This window comes from Symphodus melops, assembly GCF_947650265.1.
Source record: "Symphodus melops genome assembly, chromosome: 21".
Classification (NCBI taxonomy): domain Eukaryota; kingdom Metazoa; phylum Chordata; class Actinopteri; order Labriformes; family Labridae; genus Symphodus; species Symphodus melops.
The window spans coordinates 1,219,316-1,238,961 of NC_136711.1; the positions used below are offsets into that span (position 1 = coordinate 1,219,316).

Sequence of the window (19,646 nt, forward strand, 5' to 3'; positions counted from 1 at the left end):
ACGCGCGGACGCGCGGCGTGAAGGATCGTTTCGGACGCGCGGCGTGAAGGATCGTTTCGGACGCGCGGCGTGAAGGATCATTTCGGACGCGCGGCGTGAAGGATCATTTCGGACGCGCGGCGTGAAGGATCGTTGCAGACGCGCGCTCGTGGAATGATTCGGTTAATTAGCGCTTCTCATCACGTTAGATCGGCGAGACGCTGATTAAAAGGCGTGACAATGGAAGCAGCACGCTATCCTTCATATATTAAAAACATTCATTCCTGCGTGGGACTTTTTTTTTTTTTTTTTTTTTAAACGTGACAGTGAAAGTGGCGAAACCCCGCCCACCCAATTAAAACATAAAATCATCACATAATACTGATGCTTTTAAGAACGGGGTCTGTTCAGAGTCCGAGGACGAAGACGAAATCCAGAGAGCAGACGGGACAGACGACAACGACGATGATGATGAAGATGGCAGAGGATGTTTATAGGTTGCTGAACAGTTCGTTCCTCTTGCTCCAGTCCATGGGCGGGGCCTTCTTGGCGGATCGTTTCTGGTGGGCTCGTTCTCTGGCCTCAGCGAGAGACAGACCCAGACCCAGACCCAGGCCGTCGGCTGCGGGGGCGGGCTCGTACGCCGGTTCGGGGGTCGTCTTCGCCTGCAGACACACAAACAAACAAACATCGACTGAGTCCAACATGCGGCGTGCGATGATGATGACAAATAAATGGATGACCCGTGGTGAGTCGTACCTGTGCGTGCGAGGGGCCGCTGCTCTCCGCTGGCTGCTCGGCGTTGGACGAGGCACTTGATGAGCTCACAGACACGCTGCGTTTAATCTCCTCTGCTGCCTGCAAAACACGACGGAGAAATATGAACCACAACCCTCGCACAGGTTTACTGTCCATCCCTGCGCCATGGGGGCGGAGCCTACAACATGTTCTAGAAAAGCCTCCTGTTCCCCTCACTGTGCGGACGTCACTGAGATGTAAAGCGTCCGCGGCTCTCTTGAAGACGTTCTTATTAAACGACTCAGACGACCTTGAGTTTGATCATCGTGGATTGCTTGGACGTTTCTCTGTCAGGGTGGCCTAGTGGTCACTGCAGGCTCCCCGTGTACGGACGCCTCAGGTCCGTCCATCATCAGTACAGAAGATACAGGCGGAGCGTACTGGAGCTGATCTCAGCCGTCATTGGACGAGAGGCGGGGTCAGCCTCTGGACTGGTCACCAGCCAATCACAGGGCAACCAGGTCACAGGTCACCAGTGAACCTAACGAGCATGTTTCAGCGTCAGATAAACACAATCTGAAAACGAGAGCTGAGAGGAAGCTCTCAGTGCGCGTGGTGTCCAGCAGGGGGCAGCAGAGTCCTCCGGTCGTTAACGTGACCTGCAGCAGGTCTCTTCTTCTCTGGTTATAAAAGCAGCAGACTGGATGAAATATGAACACAGAGCTGAGCTGCAGCGTGACCCCGAGTCACTCGCTTCGTGTGTGACTCGTTAGCAGCTGCGGCGGGCGGCGCTAAAAATAAACGCTTTAAGTGGCTTTGGACAATACGCCTCGATGACACACAGCAGGAGGCCGATGACCTCACGCACAGAGACACTCTTCTGTTTACACTAATTACATTTAAAGATCCATCTACGGCGGCCCCGAGACGTCCAATCAGAACACTTTATATGTTTGTTTAAAGACTTTTCACTGACAGACATACAGACGATCAGACCGACGATCAGACAGACGATCACAGAGACGATCAGACAGACGATCAGACAGACGATCACAGAGACGATCAGACAGACGATCAGACATTTGTTTGGCCTCGATGAAACGACTTTTCATTGAGTGAAAGTAAAAGAAAGCGTTCAGGAGAAAGACGTCGTGTTGGAACCCGTGTCGTCTCTCAAACGCCGCCCAGCCTCCATCGTCAGACTGTCAACGTGCACAACAGCCAATCCTGTACCAGCCACCGCCATTTTTTTTTTTAAATCGCACTGTAAACGTTAGCAGATAACTTTCAAAAATGTAAGACGGACAAATGGACTAAAAATGCTCTCAGACGATGTTACAACCGTGGAACCAATCACAACGCTCCAACCTCGAGATTATTAATTGCACCTTTAAAGGACCAGTCTGTGACTAGTGGTTAAAAAGGGTACTGCGTCTAAATTCTAAACGTTGGAGAGAGCTGTCCTGATTGGTCCTTTAAGTGTTCGCAGACAAACTGTACTGTGTGAGATAAAGACTGTGTCACACATCGTACATGTGGCTGCAGGATCGAACCCCCGACCATAACTGACTGTACACTGAGCCACAGCCGCCCCATCGTAGCTCTAGAGAAACTGTCTTGATTCTCGGTCCAAGCACAGGTGAGGCTCTCTGACCCCACCAGGCCACCGTACCTCTCTGTGAATCTTTAAGGCAGGCACATTTTGAAGGTCGCCGACACGGCGCTCTGTGCGACTTCATGAACGCTCAGTGGCTGATTGTTTGTTTTTCAGCAGAAGAAGAAGAAGAGTCTGTCGGCCTGTGAGAGTGTGTGAACGCCGCTCGTTAGTCTCCTCATTAACATAATCCCCCCCGAGAGTTAAAGCCACTTCAATCCCATGATCCTCTGGGACGAGAGAGAGAGAGAGAGAGAGAGAGAGAGAGAGAGAGAGAGACTCTGGTGAGCTCTTGTTGCCATGGTGAAGGGTCAGCCACAGTGTCACCAGAGAGGCCAATCCACTTTTCCCATGTTGTCACCGTGTGTGTGTGTGTGTGTGTGTGTGTGTGTGTGTGTGTGTGTGTGTGTGTGTGTGTGTGTGTGTGTGTGTGTGTGTGTGTGTGTGTGTGTGTTGCGGCGTTGGAATGTCACACTGTGGACAACATGGCGCTGATACTGACCACTAATTAAAGGGACATTCCACTAATTTAGCAGAAACAACAACAAGGTGAAAGTTCACGAGAGTAACCGTGATGATGTCACAGTGATGTCACAGTGAAGAAGTCCTGCATATCAAACACACGAAGCGTTTCATAACAAACGCTCTCCTGGTGCATTATGGGAAGTGTCTACATTTCTTGTTCTTTTGTTGAAAGTGCACGTTGGTGAGTGTGCGAGGGACTGAAGGTGACGCTTCTGTCCACGCCACGTTCTGATTGGTTCAGTTCAGACCAAGACCAGGCGTGTGTGTTAGCCCTGGATGGACGCAACGGTTTCCCGCAGCTCTGAACGAGACGTTACGACTCCCTGACCCCACGTTCTGTCGACGAATCAGAGCTAAGCATGGAGCCAAGTTGTAGGACACGCCCACCTGCGAGGATATTTCACTGAAGCGTCCAATGACAAGAAGCAGAGACAGGAAACACACGGAGACAGAGTGACTGTCCAGAAGTCTTAATCTGCTACCAGGAACGTCCAGAGAGGATCAGAGAGGCTTTCCCAGGTCACTGTGTGTGTGTGTGTGTGTGTGTGTGTGTGTGTGTGTGTGTGTGTGTGTGTGTGTGTGTGTGTGTGTGTGTGTGTGTGTGTGTGTGTGTGTGTGTGTGTGTGTGTGTGTGTGTGTGTGTGTGTGTGTGTGTGTGTGTGTGTGTGTGTGTGTGTGTGTGTGTGTGTCCTCACCTCCTCTTCCTCTGATGCCCTCTCTCTCACGATTGGCTCAGGCAGAGGTCCTGCAGGGGGCGAGAACACGTTTCATGATTCCTGCGTCCAGATTTGTTTTTTTCATTTTGATCAAATCAGATAAAAGAATCCGACTTTTCTTTCATGTCGTGACTGAAACCGTTTTATCTCTTCACTATTTCTCCCCGTTCGTCCGTTTCCTGTGAGGCTGACTGTAGATGTAAAACAAACTGATGGTCTGACGGGTCTGAAATAACCACGTCATGATGCAGACGTGTAAAAAGGCGTCGGGGGTCGTCGGCTCTGACCTCGAGAGGAGGTTGGATCGATCATTTGTGATGCGTTCAAGGAGGTCACGGAAATCAGAACATTTCTCAGTCACTACGCCAACGCCGCCATTCGCTGACGTATTGTTGTTGAAGCCTGCTGCGAGCCGGACAGACGAGATCGACCCCGACAGGAAGCATCCGGTCGATTTTCAAAATAAAACCCAACATAGAGTCCTGTTGGTGTTTTAAAGCAGCACCGACACCCGTGCTTTGTTCCCGCGTGATCTCGTAGTTCTCCTGAGATGTGAGCACAGATGATCACGGCTGCACGCCAGCTGGCGAGCTCTGACGGCGTGCGGCGTGCAGAGGATGTGGGGGCCGCTCTCTTACACGTGTGAAGGTCAATAATCCTGGTCAGATTACAGCTGAAAGGTGACGACCAGGGTTCTTTATTTTTGTTCTACCCTGCCGACACGTGATTGGTTAATACGACCTGAGAGCGTTTCTGTGTACGTCGTGTAAACGGAGGTGAGTAAACATGCAATGCATTGTGGGAGTCTGAGTGTGGTACCGGTGAGGTGCTCCTCGGTGGGCAGGACGTTACAGCGCTGAAAGTATTCTTCAGCTTCAGCATCGACCACCAGCAGACTGCTCTCATCGCCGCCGGCTTTGATGGCGGCCACAACCTCCGAATGCTGCATCCCGACCACCGACATCCCGTTCACCTGAGAGGAGGAGGAGGAGGAGGAGGAAGAGGAGGAGGAGGAAGAGGAGGAGGAGGAGGAGGAGGAGGAGGAGGAGGAGGAGGAGGAGGAAGAGGAGAGGAGGAGGAGGAGGAAGAGGAGGAGGAGGAGGAGGAGGAGGAAGAGGAGGAGGAGGAGGAGGAAGAGGATTAGGAGGAGGAGGAAGAGGAGGAAGAGGAGGAGGAGGAGGAGGAGGAGGATTAGGAGGAGGAGGAAGAGGAGGAGGAAGAGGAGGAGGAGGAAGAGGAAGAGTTAATCATATCCTCTGAGTCAGGGAGACATCTTTAAATCTTTTGACTTTTCTTCGGTAAAAATCAAAAGATTTTTAAAAAGATACATTTTCTCTTGAGACGTGATGACACAGCTCGCCTCCTCGTCACTAAAGCTGCGTCCGTCTAAGCGAACCTGATGAACGACGCAGATATGAAGTGGGCGTGTCACATCGCAGGACGACCATGTGACCTGAGGCCCGTCACGCTCGCACGTTTCTGCGAGTATCTAACAAAAACGCCTGAGGTCACCTGAGGTCACCTGCAGGACTGACCACGCCCTGCTCCCAGGTACCACACGCTTCTTATTGGCTCACATAACGAAGCGGATGGTTAACCTTTAAAGAACGGCGTGGGTCTGCAGTCACGCCACTCAGCTCGCCGTGCAAACCAGAGATCTCTCCAAACACAACATGTTTTCCTGAGAGCTCATGAGCTGTGATGTCTCATCAGATCGAAGGTGCCTTTAGATAAGGGGGGGGGGGGTCGGCACTCCCTGAGCTGGAACTAATCAAGCGTCCAGGGAGATAAGGCCGAGGAGGAGGAATTCCAGTGGGAGGACGATGTGAGGTTGGGATGCGTCAGGAATGTCAGAGACTCCCACAGAGGCGGCGAGCGTTACAGAGACCCCTCCTCTCATTAACCACATGACCTCAGCATGTTCTGTTCCTGCTCAGGTCGACTTCCTTCAGCGTGCAGCGGTGAGAGAGGGGACGTAACCCCTCGTCCAATCACAGCACATCCTCGACAAGCTCAGGTTGTTATTCTGATGAGTGCACCTTTAATTTGTCGCATGTTTCCCGAGGATTACTTGTTTCCCAAACGTTCCCCGGGTTTCAACAGAGCAGCATTCCCCCTCTAAGCCTCTTAAATCTCCCGCTCAGGTTCTGGATTCAGTAAGCACAGTTGCGGAGAGTTACCTCGTCTACATGCTCCCGCCCCCCTTTCCTCTCCCGTGCATGCGAGGTGCGGCGGCGCAGTCTGAGCGAGCGCGCTGTAATTCAGCCCTCAGACGCTGTAAGTGGATTAACTGTGACCCTGCCGTGTTCTCCAAGGCCGTGCAGCCCGGTCAGCACTGGCTCCCAGCGTGCAGGGAGTCTGCTTCAAACAGAACCACTCCCAGAACAATCCGGAGCGTGTGGAGGAACACACACCTGCAGGAAAAACCCCGCCGACGCCCGAGCGCCACAGACTCCCCGTCTAATAATACACTGAAACCTCCCGGGACTCAGATAGGATTAACACTGATACACAAACAAAATAAAAGCAGCGCTCCTGGTCCGATGGGGGGGGGGGGGGGGGGGAATGTAAAAAGTATGTGGCAGAAATTCAAGCTGAGGCGAATAAGGTTGCAGAGACCGACACTACAATAGCATTTAATCTCATCTCTATCACTGTTGTGTCAGCAGAAAAGAATAAAACGCCCCTTCACAACATGAACCATCGGACTACACCGTCACTACAACCCCCCCCCCCCCCCCGCCCTCGTTCAGGCACGGCGTGCTCACAGAGCAGGAAGAGTGGACGACAGGAAAACCAAGGAGAAATCCTTCCTGCATGTGATCTGTTCTGGTGGGAAGCGTCTCCAGATAACACTTCACAGATATTAAAGCTGAGTCATGATTTCTGGGCCGTGCTCGCAGGATGTGAGAGTCATCGGCTCATCCTGACACGAGGACCCCGCCTGCATGCAGCTCGTCCTGCGAGCCACAGACGGTATAAAACATGGACGTAGTGTCCCTGACATCATGCTCTGCTTTTGAAGTCCAGAGGTGGACCCGTGTACTTTGGGATGTGCGAGTGTGTGTTGCGTACCTGGACGATCTTGTCCTTGGGTTTGAGTCCGGCTCTCTGTGCCGGGGAGTTCTCGTCCACGGCTCTGATGAACTGACCCGGTTTGGACTTCTCGCTGTGCAGGTTGAAGCCGTAACCGGTCGGTCCTTTCTCCATGAGGCAGAGACGAGGCCGCAGTCCGCCTCGCTCATCCTACACACACACACACACACACACACACACACACACAGAAGAGAAGCATGACTGATAGAGTAATAAGATTTAGAAAAGAGGGACTGAAAATAAAATGTACATATATTTTTTTTGGCCTTTATTATCGAGGGAGGAAAGTGAACAGCAGTGGAAATCAGGGAGACAGCTCTCTGTGATGTGCAGAGTTTAGACTGCAGTACACATTTTAAACACTAGGGGGCAGAGGCACAGACTGCTCCTTTAAGATAAAGTGTAGGTCACCTGAGACATGGGGTGATTACGTGACACGTCTTTATTCAGTCAGATGTTAAATCTGTTTGTTTATAAGAGCAGGACGTCCCTGCAGGATCCCGGCGTCGGCTCAAAACCTCGTTAGTGACGATGGAATCAACAAACCGAGACGAGCTCATTTTAGCGTCAGCTCAGCTCGTAGCCTCTCCTGCAATCACATGCAGACCAAAAAAAAACAAGCACAGAGAGAGAACACAGAATTCAAACCGATAAGTTCTTCATTTAAAGTTTGAATTTGAAGTCTGTTGTTCTCGGAGCAGAGGAGGATTCAGGTTGCTCTGCGTTCAACGTGCAAAGACAGAAATCATCTTCTGATACGACTCGGAGGAGCTGCACCTTTAACGCCGCCTCATGCAACATGTGCATGTGCGTTCATGAAAAATAAAGATAAATACACGCTCCCCTCCCACCTGTCACCTGATGAACCTGCAGCAGGTGACACATCTCGGCCTATCACAGGGACTCTCACAGGGTTAGGCATTAATCTGGGAGTTTGTGTGAAATCAGCAGGGTTGATAATTGCTGGCTGGCTGTTCCGGTGATGGTCGAACCATTGAGTGGACTCGCACATTTATGACCCGAGTTCACATAAGCAGGCGCAGCAGTAAAGGTGATAAGGATGATATAACAGGTGCAAAGTACAAGGCAGGAACACCTGATGATACAGCTCGTATAGATCACATACGGTCTGCTTGGAGGGCGTGTCACTTTAAACTCCAAGCTATCCAAAGTTATTCAACGTTTTTCACAACGTTAAAGGAAGAACGAGCGAGAAACCAAAACAAGCTGCCCTTTGTGGAGGCCACGCCTCCTCGATACTGAAGCCTCCACCCTCCTCCAGAGACACGCCTCCAACCCCCCCCCCCCCCCCTCCAATGAGCAAGCAGACAGGAAGTGTAACCAACCGGATGTTGCATACTTTTAGAAGAACCCACAAACATGTCCGAGAATGGACCAAGTCATTTAGGGACCGAGGACGGGTCGAGACCTGCAGGGGGCGTGTCACTCTGTCAGACCGTTACAGCAGGAGCCCGCTGCTCGACTTTCCTGTTGACTGTGTGACCACGTCAGAGTGTTTACTGATCAATCATTTAGAAGGGATCAAACGGTACAAGGCCTCTAAGCAGAGGCAGAGAAAGGACAGACTGTTGTTAGAGGACACGTGTCATCCTGGAGACATTCGAGTCCTTCTTTGTGAAGTTCAGGTTTACGTCTCTCCTGCAGTCTGCACAGGAAACCCACAGAGCCAGCCGAGCGGCACGCAGCCGCACAGTGCAGAGACAGCAGAGAGTAAAGTCCAGCTGACACGCTCGCTCATCCACTTTATTAACCCGTGGCTAAAGACTCACCCAGCTGATAAACCAGAGAGAGAGAGAGAGAACGCACAGCTGCAGCGTGACATGTGACAGCTCACACTGTGATGTCGTCCACGATTTTAGAATCTGAAGAAACGTTGTGACGTGCTCTCTGAATGCATGAGTGAAAAACAGCCGACACACTCTGACAGCATGTCCCGACATGTCCCATCATGCACCTGCAGCCGTTACCCGTCCGGTCTGTTCCTGAGTCATTTTCACTCAAAGAAAACGACACGAACACATTTGAAATATTTAATTGTATTAGTTGCATCTTTTTTTAATGTGTAGTATTTATGAAGAAATCAGCAGAGCGACAGGTGACTTTTATTCTAAATGATTGAAATCAGAATTTTTTTTTTCTACCGGACGCCAGACGGCCAAGCAGTTACATGTGAAGAGGCTAAAGTTTGAATCTGACCTCGACCTCTCCGTCCAGCTTCTCTGGTCTCTGTTGAACTGTCCTATCAACTAAAATAACTCAAAAAACAAGAAACAACAAGCTGACTGAAGCAGGAAGCACAAGTAACGTAACCATGGCAACGACAGCAAACACAAAAGCACACAGTCAGAAGAGGTTTCTACTACGTCTCTGTACAACAAACAAGCTAACAGCTAGCCACATTTAGCTCCACCGTCAGGTTTGTTTACTCTGATTTCCATTTGGTTTGTTTTGGCCAACCTGATTCTAAACAGGAAGTTAATTATTACAATTACACCAGAACATTACACCACATACATGTGATCCCTGGTCCGTCCACGCCCACACGCTGCGCTCTCAGTGAGCAGCACGGGGCAGCAAAGCTGGACAGCCGGAGTGCCGAGACCAAGGCATTCCCACGGCAATCATAGAATCATGCAGAGCATCCCGGGATACATGTGGGATAACACCGAATAAAAACACATGAGGGGTCAGAACGTTTTATTCCAGAAACAGACGGGATGTGTTGTGTTTGACTTTACTGCTCGATGTGCTTTGTGGTCACTTCTCCGGCATCCTGCAGAAATAGAAAGCTTGGGAATCTGCTGCGGAGGGTTTGGGACAGACGCAGCGCAGCGGAGCGACTGGAAGCACGCAGTAATTAAAATAAAGCAGAGACACATCTGGTCCAATCCAGCAGGACTCTGGTTTATTATAATAAAGTGAAGCTCATGTAATGTTTACTCAATCATGTGCACTCTCGTCCATTTGTCACATTAGAGCCAAAAGCCCTCAAATCTCTCTGCAGAGACCGGACTGCAGAGACCCTGCTGCACAGACCGGACTGCAGAGACCCTGCTGCACAGACCGGACTGCAGAGACCCTGCTGCACAGACCGGACTGCAGAGACCGGACTGCAGAGACTCGGCTGCAGAGACCCGGACTGCAGAGACCCTGCTGCACAGACCGGACTGCAGAGACCCGGCTGCAGAGCCCGGACTGCAGAGATCCGGCCTGCAGAGATCCGGACTGCAGAGACCGGACTGCAGAGACCCGGCCTGCAGAGACCAGGCTGCAGAGACCGGACTGCAGAGACCCGGCTGCAGAGATCCGGACTGCAGAGACCGGACTGCAGAGACCCGGCCTGCAGAGACCAGGCTGCAGAGACCGGACTGCAGAGACCCGGCTGCAGAAATCTAGAGGTGGACTCGTTGCATGGACAGAAACATAACACAACCCTCCTCAGTGTGTTTGCAGCAGTATTCACCTGGTTATAGAGTGAGGCAGGCCTTGTAAACACCCCCCCCCCCCCCCCCCCCCGAGCTCGCTGAATATCAAAGGTTAATGGTTTTACAGCTCTTGTGGTTACACATCAGGTCCTCTGCTCTAACAGGGTGTCTCATTATGAGCACTAACTTGTTGCTGCAGGACCTTGAACTGAGGTGGAAACACTGACCACTGTCACACAGAGAACAAGGTACCCTCCCCTCCCCTCCCCTCCCCCCAAGGAGGATCATGAAACAGTTTTAGTGGTTCAATTATAAAACTATCTATTGTGGACAGCTCTCTCTAATGTTTAGACTGCAGTACCCATTTTAAACACTAGGGGTACATGCTGCCCCTTTAATCATACTGAGATATTAAATGTATAAAATAATACTGTTTGATTCTGTTTACCTGATGAACATGCAGGAGCTGTATAATGTTAAAGTGCAGAGAGGAGACGCAGCACCCAGTGTAGCTTCAGCGCTATAGCAACTCTCTACAGGGACAGGAAGTGGTTTCTTTCACAGCTCCACCCCGACAGCTCGTCTGCCAGCAGAGGAACCTGCTCTGAGTGTGTGTGTGTGTGTGTGTGTGTGTGTGTGTGTGTGTGTGTGTGTGTGTGTGGTTACAGAAAAGACAATCTGCAAGAAGACATCATGTAAGACTGTTGAGACGCGGGTCACCCTCGGCCCCGCCTCCTTTTAACAGCAGCTGCGTCATATTTACTGAAGTGAAGATGAAATAACGGATTCAAACTGCCATTTAACTGGAGAAATGATGTTTTCCTTTGTTCTTTAATTCCTTTTCAGAACTTTGATTTAAAATCCAAAAATATCAATAACTAAATCTCAACACTCGCCGTGTGCGTCGTCCAGTCAAGTTAAAAACATGTAACTCCTCGCCGTACACGCTGAACGATCGTCTGCGTCACACACCTGATGCAGCTGAGAGTCTTTGCGTTGACTTTGTATGAAACTGTTTCACTTTGCAAAGTTGTCTGAACACAGCTGAAGAGAAGCTGGAGGAGACAGAGTCAGCTGTTCTTACTTCCTCCGACCTCGACGCTCTTCACAAAGCTTCAATCTGAATCCATGAAAGCTGAGACAGAACTGATTCATGTTAATAAATCACATATCGAAGTCGATGGTATTTTACTCCTCCCCCTCTGTGCACATCTGATTGGTCACGCTGAATTCTCAATTTACAGCTGTCGACTGATAAGTGTTGAAAGCCGGCCGTGTCCAAAGCCTGGTGCACATGAAACATGGTATGTATGCACTCACAGATTAAGACGAGGAGAGGCTTCAAAGACGGCGTGCTAACAGCCTGAACCAAATGTAAATATAATCCCGGTCATGCTTTAAGATTTCATCTTGATGGAGCTGCGCTCTTTTCCTTCAGAGCCGAACTGATCACAGAGTGACGGCTCCCAGAGTCATGTCCTCAGCTGAACCCGAGCAGAAAGTGCTGGAACATTAATCTTCTCTATCTGTGAGAATAAAAGGACTGTGAAGACCTGCAGGCTGTTTGGTATCAGTGTGTGTGTGTGTGTGTGTGTGTGTGTGTGTGTGTGTGTGTGTTGATTTAGACGACGTCAGTCAGAAAACAGCGAGGAGCTCAGTCAGATGACGCCAGCACGACTTTTATGGAGTTTGTTTTGGACGGCAGCCCAAACAAAGAAGCATCGGATGGAAAGTTGCTTCTGCACATAATCAAGATTCAGACTCGAAAACAAGACTCATAAAACTTCATTTCAAAAATGTCAAATATTCTGTAAACTCCTCTCCTCCATGTTCCTCTAACATGTCTGTCTCCAAACCCCCCAATGATGAGAAAAGTCCATCCTCTCCGTCTTCTGCCTGCTCCACTTTACAGAAAATGTGTGCTCAAACAGGCCGTTTGGAGATGTTCCCTTCATGACATCACAAAGGGCAGTAGCCCCTCCCCCAGGTGGGTGACACTCCCACAGCTAGGTGTTTGTTCTGCCCTCTGAGTCTGCCTTCTCACCGTAAACAATAGGACATGGAGCCAGAAAGCAGCGAGTACACCCGAGCCCTTCCAGAGAGGGGGCGTGGTCAGACACAGCTCATTTACATATTTAAAGCGACAGGCACAGAAACAGCCTGTTCTGAGCAGGGCTGAAATAACAGCAACACACTTCACACACATCAGTATCAGACGACCTGGCACCATTTGTTTGTAGCTGATGTTTAGTTGTTTTAAAAACAACTTCATGCAAACATCACCTCACTGCTGATTCAAAGACTTTTTTTTTTTTTTTAAATCAACTGTTGAGAAACCTCAAATGCTAAAAATTAAAACGTGTGCCATTTGACCAGATCGTGTGCTTCGCCCAACCGTATAACGGAGTGCCACTTCACCAAAAGAAAACAGCATGGTGACTGTGCGTGTGTGTGTGCCCATCAGTGTTTGTGTGATTAGGACACTCGTAAAAAATCAACATCATTTCCTGTTTTAGAGCACACCAGAAAAACGTGTCATAACGACTTCATAAGTTCTGGAGTTATTACAAAAACACGTCTTCAGAGGCATCACATCGACCTTGACTGAAGTTTCATCCTGAATGATGAACACTAAAGTTCTTATCAGTCTGACCACATGCCTAACCACACATCCAGTTTACTGTCTGATGAATCACAAAAGAGGATCCTGAACTTTGAGAAGCTTCATTATTCTTTTCTGAAACACAAACGAGTCTTCTTATTGGCAGGTTTTAAAAACAAAGAGGGGGCATAAAGGTCAGTAATAGTCGTTGCATTCATGTATATTCATTTGCATCAGAAACAAATGCAGACTGTTCAGTCCATCAGAGGGCGAATAAAACATGGACGTAGGTTCAGTCAGACCGGAAACAGACGGCCGGCGATCTCCTCGCTGTGTCAGGGCCTTAAGACACGCCCCTGATTATGCACACGACTCAAAACCAGGCGTGCGACGGGATCTCTGTCCGCGAGATCTCACGACAAAAAGTGTTGTGTGGTATCAGTTTGTAGAGCAGCAGCTGTCAGACTTATTCAAACTGGTTGAAGATGAGGATAATATGGGACGTATGACTCCATAACAGTATCAGTGTACTGTTCCAGCTCCAAAGACAACATGTCCCTGAAAGGTCCGATTGTTTCAGCACTAAAATCCAAAACAAGGTTTTAACTTGAATCAAACACTGAAGCTGATTGATGATGAGAAGCACCGTCTCCGATCGATCGTGTTCTCCCAAAACCACAGAGGTTTTAATCACTGGAATGTAATGAGTAACATGACAGCGCGGCTAAATCAGCGAAATGACAGATTAATTGTTCTGTTCCACAGATTATATGAGCCGGCTGATAAGAGAAACGCTGAGTAAGAAATGATCTCTGGGACAGATGGGAGTCGCCTGCAGGCCTTCACGAGGATCAAAGTCTTCATCGCGCGGCGAGAAAACTTTTGAGGCAAAATATGCCGAGTGAAAGAACGATGACAGAGATCGTCCTTCTCAACTATTCAACGCCCCCAAACTCCACTTTAAAAAGAAGAGTAATCCAACCTTCAGAAGACACGGGAGGAACACCAACACTCGTTCCAGTTTTTAGTCGGTGAGTAAAATAAAGAAAAGGTCTAAACTCTGCCCCTCCCCCTCACAGCAGGACTCTACCTTTACTGCTTGTCCCGACACTGAAAGCTACCTGGAGTGTTGTAATGGAACAGCTGATCATTTAGCATGCTAGCAGAAGCTAACTGCAGGTGTTTGTCACCTGCCTGTCCAATAGGAAGGCAGACCAACTCTGCGAGCGCGGGTGAAAGCCAACAACAAGGTTCATCCTCGTGCTGGTTCGAGGATAATCGGCGTTCATCTTCTTTGCAGCTACGCTCGTGTCGGTCACACTCGCTGGTGAGAAACTTGTCCAATCGCTGAATTCTTCCACCTTTTAAACTCACCAATCAACCAAAAAAATGAAAATCCAGTGTGAGGGACACGGTCTCTGCAGAGACACCACCAGGTCTGACTTTAGAGACACCTGTCCACGACTGAGAGCGATGAAGAGCTGATGACAGCAGCACCTCAAGCGTTCCTCCAGGTTAAATTCAGGTTTTTTTTTTTCAACGCTCAAAACATCTATCTTTGGAGTAATCGTGTCCATAATCAGACATTTAAAACAACAATCTGAGTCTTCAAGAGAAACATGAACTTTTGGGGTCCTTGAAGGATTACAGCCCGCTCCTCTGCTGCACGGCTCGAGCAAGCTACAAAAGCAGTTGTAAGACGTCAGGAATGGGCAGCAGTGTTAAATAACCATTTGACTTTTTCACTTCTACAAGCACACAACAACTTGCTTTAATGTGGGTGACAGTCCCGTGTTCACTTGACTTCAGCACTGTTGACAGTGTGCGTCTGCAGAGGGTGGAGGTATTTCAGGGTCAGCACGGCCTCCCTGTTGAGGCGTGAGAGTCCTCTCTGCTTTCCTTTCCTGGAGCCTTTCTCCCCATGCAAACACCACGGACAAAGCCTCTTTCTGCTGCTGGGGATCTCCATGGTGACCAATAGACGGCTCCTCGGTGTGGAGGAGGACTGAGCCGCTGGAGGCCAGGATGTTACCATAATATGATGACATGCTCACTTAGTTCATGCTTTTATCTCCCGGGAAAAGAAATGTCCGAAGAATCAGATATCCAAGTCTTTGGTCAGACCATCACTGAGAGGATGTCACTTCATGCAGAGTGAAAAAGTTTGACCGTCGAGACCTGGATACCAATCCAAGACGCTGACGTGAAAGGAGCTATTGTTTGTAGCGTTAGCGTTTTTACGTCATCTTTGGTAGGCCCACTCATGTGTGACCCACCGGGAGGCCAGTATCAGAGGCCGGGTCCAGACCATTGCTCAAGCTGGGCTCGCCAAGTTTTACATCGGGGGGGGGGGGCTCTGACTTAAAGGAGGTCTTATTGGAACCTTTGTGTGCTCACGTTTTGGAGATCCACTTACAGAAGATGTGTTTCTCTCTGGTTCTGCTCTTTAAAAGGTTTCTGTTTGAAATACTCATTAAGGGCTTTTATTGAGACTGAGCAACAAAGGATGACGCGTGGCGAGAGGCCATGCTGACACCACATTTGATCTATTGTGATGGACCATCATCATGGGCCACGTCACATGGTATAAATCTCCGCCCCTCCTGGAATCCATCAGCAATCACTGGACGATGAAGCAACCTTTTGTTTTCCAAACCAACACCAGACCAAAGGTTATGAGTTTCATGATTTATGAATCTGGTGATATAAGAGTTTACAAAATTAAAAAGTCCTCTGGTTAAACTTTTAACATCAGCCAACCTTGAAGCAGTTAGAGAGTAACTGATTTCACTGCACGAGCAGGTGGAAGAGGTGTGTTTGAAATGCAAACAAACAACAGATAATAGCTGGGGTTGTCCCCTTCACATTGGAATACAAAGCCTGCGGCCTTATCAGTCATAATAAAATGAAAAACATTCGGCTCAAAGATCACAGATGGACAAACAGTGGCTGCACAAAGAGCACGCTTGACGTTAGCATTAGCTTCCAGTTAAACAAAGTGAAATAAAAGACGAGCTGAGCGCTGAGGTAAAGTCTAAAGTATCCCATTATTTTAGTAATCCCTGAAAAGCACGTCACATTCTCGGAGCTAAATTCCTCCAGAGTGAGGCCAGTTTACATTCCAGTTATGCAACATTTCAATCAGAGCCCGGACTTCCACCAGCAGCCATGTTTATGAACATTTACAGCAACATAACTGCAGAATATTATTTCATAACAGCCGACAGAAGGCCTCTCTCACAAACAAGCACACACGCTGACATGATGATAACACACACACGACACCTGCATGTCATCATCCCACAAGTGTAACAGGTCAAAGCTCTTTTACACCACAGGTCACACATACACACTGATGGTAGAGGCTGCTGCAGAGTAAAGAGTCCATCAGTATGAACTCATCCATTCATACACATTCACACACTGATGGTAGAGGCTGCTGTTTTAGCCATCATACTAACAGGGCTGCAGGAATCCTGCTTACTATGATTTTGATTGATGCGATCATGCTTATTAAACTTGATGACAACATCTCCGTCACATGAATTAGGCGAGGGTTAGCACATGTGTGGTAAAGATATATAATTAGCTTTCCCTCTGTCTCTTACATGATCTCTGTTTGGAGTCACTGCTCTCGGCCGGTTTAATAATAGCTCTTCTTCTATCCCAATGTGTCAGGACATATCTTCTGTAATCCTGTCTGATTTTGATAACAGGTTTAAAAAAGGAAAAGAAAAAAGATACTACTGTCTGACGAGCATCAAAGAGACAAAGCCTCCGGTCCGACAAGCCAAACCTGACGGGGAATTCAAGTCGGCGAGCGGAGAGAGTGACAGACGTTTCTCTGACAAAGACTCTGTTCACCGGGAAAGAGCGGAGGCCTGCCGTGTTTCACTGCGTCACCTCTCACAGGCTTTCACCGCCACCTGAAAGTGCCCGCTTAATGACGGATCTATTTCCAAATAACCTTTCAGCTTAGAGGTAAGAGTAGCCTCGGAGCGCGGGGGGGGGGGACAATGTGAGCCTCGAACACCTGCAGAAAGAGCCGGAATGTTTACACCACGTATATATGATATATTAGTGCGTAGTCAATGAAGTCACAAACCAATCACTGTGAATGCTTCATCATGAGCATATTGATTTTCTTGAAGCTCGATCCAAAGGTAAACGGACTTGTTTGAAGATGTTGACAGAAGGCTTGGTCCTCTGAGGTCAAACATCTTCAACCAAGTCCAGTTACCTTTGGATCGAGCTTCGAGTCACGGTGACCTGGACGACACAGACATCAGTAAAACATTTTTTAAAAGAGATCCAACTGGTTAGATGTGACCAATCTAAAGCTTCCCGTCAGGATACTTGTCAACAAAATGTCTGTAAACTCAGAAATTCCTTGAAGAAAAAAAAAGAAACAATGAAAGTGATGTAACATTAAAGTAAGTGGACCTTGACTTGTGAGTGTTTGGTAACACACCCTGTGCCAAAGGCCAAGAGAAAACGTGTGTTCTTTATTCTCAGTCTGACTGTGATGCTGTTAAAACCCCTTTAGACACATCAGACTGAAGAAGAGCTTTTCATCTACAGCGCCCGCTATTTACAGGTTGACTTTCTGAAAGTTCAGCAAAGATGAGATTTATCAACCATTTCAAAGCAAGGTTGAGAAGAACATCCAGAAAGTTTCAAACTGTGGGGGAGTCATCTCTGTAACATGTCCAGATACGCCGGGGGGGGGGGGGGGGGGGGGAATACTCAACAAAGGAAAGAAAGTTTTCTCGAGGATTTGTTCATTTATTGAGCTATTTGCCAAAGAAAGAGTTTTTTTTTTGGATTCATTAAACTGCTGAAAGCGAGGGGGGGGGGGGGGGGGGGCGCACCACACCTCTTATACTTTGTTATCCACCCTTTTAGCACCTCCACGTGTGCAATGACATTGGTGAAAAATACTTCTACAGCACCTGCATTTTATGTTGGGTCGCTAAAGAAATAAATCCATGTCTGGACATTTTGTCAAGAAACTGTTAAAAAACGTCTTCTGTAACAGATATAATGTGAGTGGATTTATAACACTCAAAAACAAAGAATAAACTGATTACATGTTATATAGTTTACATTGTTTTAGATGACATGTTTTACATGACTATTTCCTATGAAGGATTTAAATGTTGGGTATCAAACTGTCCTTCTGACCTCACAGGTCTTAGGGCTCAGAGCGGATTAATTAAAGTCTAAACGGACAGGGAAACTAAATTAAACCCTCTGATTAAGCATTGTGAGTCAAAGCTGCTTCTTAAAGCAGTGTTTCTCAACTGGTGGGTCAGGACCCCAAAGTGGATCGCAGAGCCATTTTCAGTGGGTCGCTGTTTGTGTGTCTGGAAAAAGTCTATGAAGCACTTTTTAAATATATATATTAAAAGTCTATGAAGCACTTTATAAATATATATATTAAAAGTCTATGAAGCACTTTATAAATATATATATTAAAAGTCTATGAAGCACTTTATAAATATATATATTAAAAGTCTATGAAGTACTTTTTAAATATATATATTAAAAGTCTATGAAGTGCTTTTTTTGTTTTGTTTTTTGGTCTGACACGTGTTGTACTTTCTGAGGTCCAAAACTTTCATTGAACTAATCTGATTGGTTGAAGATTTCTTTTAAATTCTGGTTGTGACCTGAAGGAGTCTGTGGTGGGTGGAGGCCCTGCTAATCAACAAGCAAGGCAGGCTACTGCTTTTGGGCCCCGGGCCAGTACGGGGACCACCAAGGGCTGAAACACTTTAAAACACAGCAATGAGAAAAAAGGGCAAAGTTTGAAATGACAGTAGGAACCCCCCCTGAGTGGCCCCATAACAATGAATGATGTTTTAATAACTCCGACTCCACTATGACTGAGAAGCACTTAAAGCGTGATTAGTTTGTATTGAATAAAAGTAAGAAGAGTGTAACTAGATGAAGACTCTACCTTGGTGCTGGAGCTCACACTCAGCCTCTCGGACCTCACCGAGGAGGCGTCCCCGTTCTCCCGCGGGGGGGCGGGGGTGCTCTCCCTCGGGGTGCCGTTACTGTGCGTGTCCCCGCGGTCTGAGTCGCTGTCCCCGCCCGGCAGGGGAATCCCCTCGGTGGCGTACTCTTTCCGGCACATCAGGTTGTGTTTCTTCAGTAACTCGGTGGTGGCGTCGTCCACCACGATCAGCTGCAGCGCCCCGACGGTGGCTCGTATCCTGGCGACCACCTGCTGATGGCTCTCCCCCTCCACGCTCTCTCCGTTCACGAACGCGAGGCGATCCCCCGCGAGGAGCCCGGCTTCGGACGCGGGAGTGTCGGGCTCCACGAGCCGGATGAACTGCCCGGTCTTGCCCTTCTCTCCGTGGAGGTGGAACCCGTATCCGCTGGATCCTTTCTCCAGCTCACACAGTCTGGGTCGGAGGTTTGACATGTTGACAAACTTCACTTTAAAGATTTCAAAGTAAAAAGTGACGCAAAGTAACCGCGGAGAGAAACCGAACACCTGTTGCGCTCACGGAGCTGCAGAACTTCCGCCGGACTGACTGAGTCACACTTTAACTTTCCACCGATAATGCTGCGTTTTCACTTCGCAGATCCTCCCCCTCCGAACTGCTGCTGTGTTGAAATCTGGCTTCTCATCCAATCCGACAGCAGCCCGTCCTCGCAGCAGCCAGAGTCAAGCTGACAGCTAATTACACCAACACACGTCGGCTGTTTCAAAATAAAAGACTGTGTGGTTCAGAGGAGCAAAGGTCACATATCTCGATGTCCTCCATAAACCCCGAGCCCTCAGGGACTCAGTTAACCCCACCTGGAGAGACAGTGAAGAAGAGTCTGCTGGAGTCCCATGCCAATTATCAAATATCCAAAAATGAATGAAGGAC

At 48.4% G+C, this 19,646-nt stretch overlaps 2 protein-coding genes across 2 annotated transcripts in view; one reads left to right on the plus strand and one right to left on the minus strand.

Moving 5' to 3' along the window:
• nherf1a (NHERF family PDZ scaffold protein 1a) overlaps positions 1-19,502 on the minus strand; it is a 19,628-nt gene extending 126 nt beyond the window's left edge. Inside the window, exons 1-6 of the mRNA XM_079372626.1 lie at positions 18,719-19,502; positions 6,688-6,858; positions 4,432-4,585; positions 3,592-3,641; positions 739-837; positions 115-644 (exon numbers count right to left, since the gene is read on the minus strand). Of these exons, the coding sequence (XP_079228752.1) occupies positions 471-644; positions 739-837; positions 3,592-3,641; positions 4,432-4,585; positions 6,688-6,858; positions 18,719-19,192 (1,122 nt within the window). The 5' untranslated portion in view covers positions 19,193-19,502 and the 3' untranslated portion in view covers positions 115-470. The remainder of the gene's footprint in view (positions 1-114; positions 645-738; positions 838-3,591; positions 3,642-4,431; positions 4,586-6,687; positions 6,859-18,718) is intronic.
• The window catches only part of mettl9 (methyltransferase 9, His-X-His N1-histidine), an 80,950-nt gene that overhangs the window by 54,125 nt on the left and 7,179 nt on the right, over positions 1-19,646 (plus strand). The window lies entirely within an intron of this gene.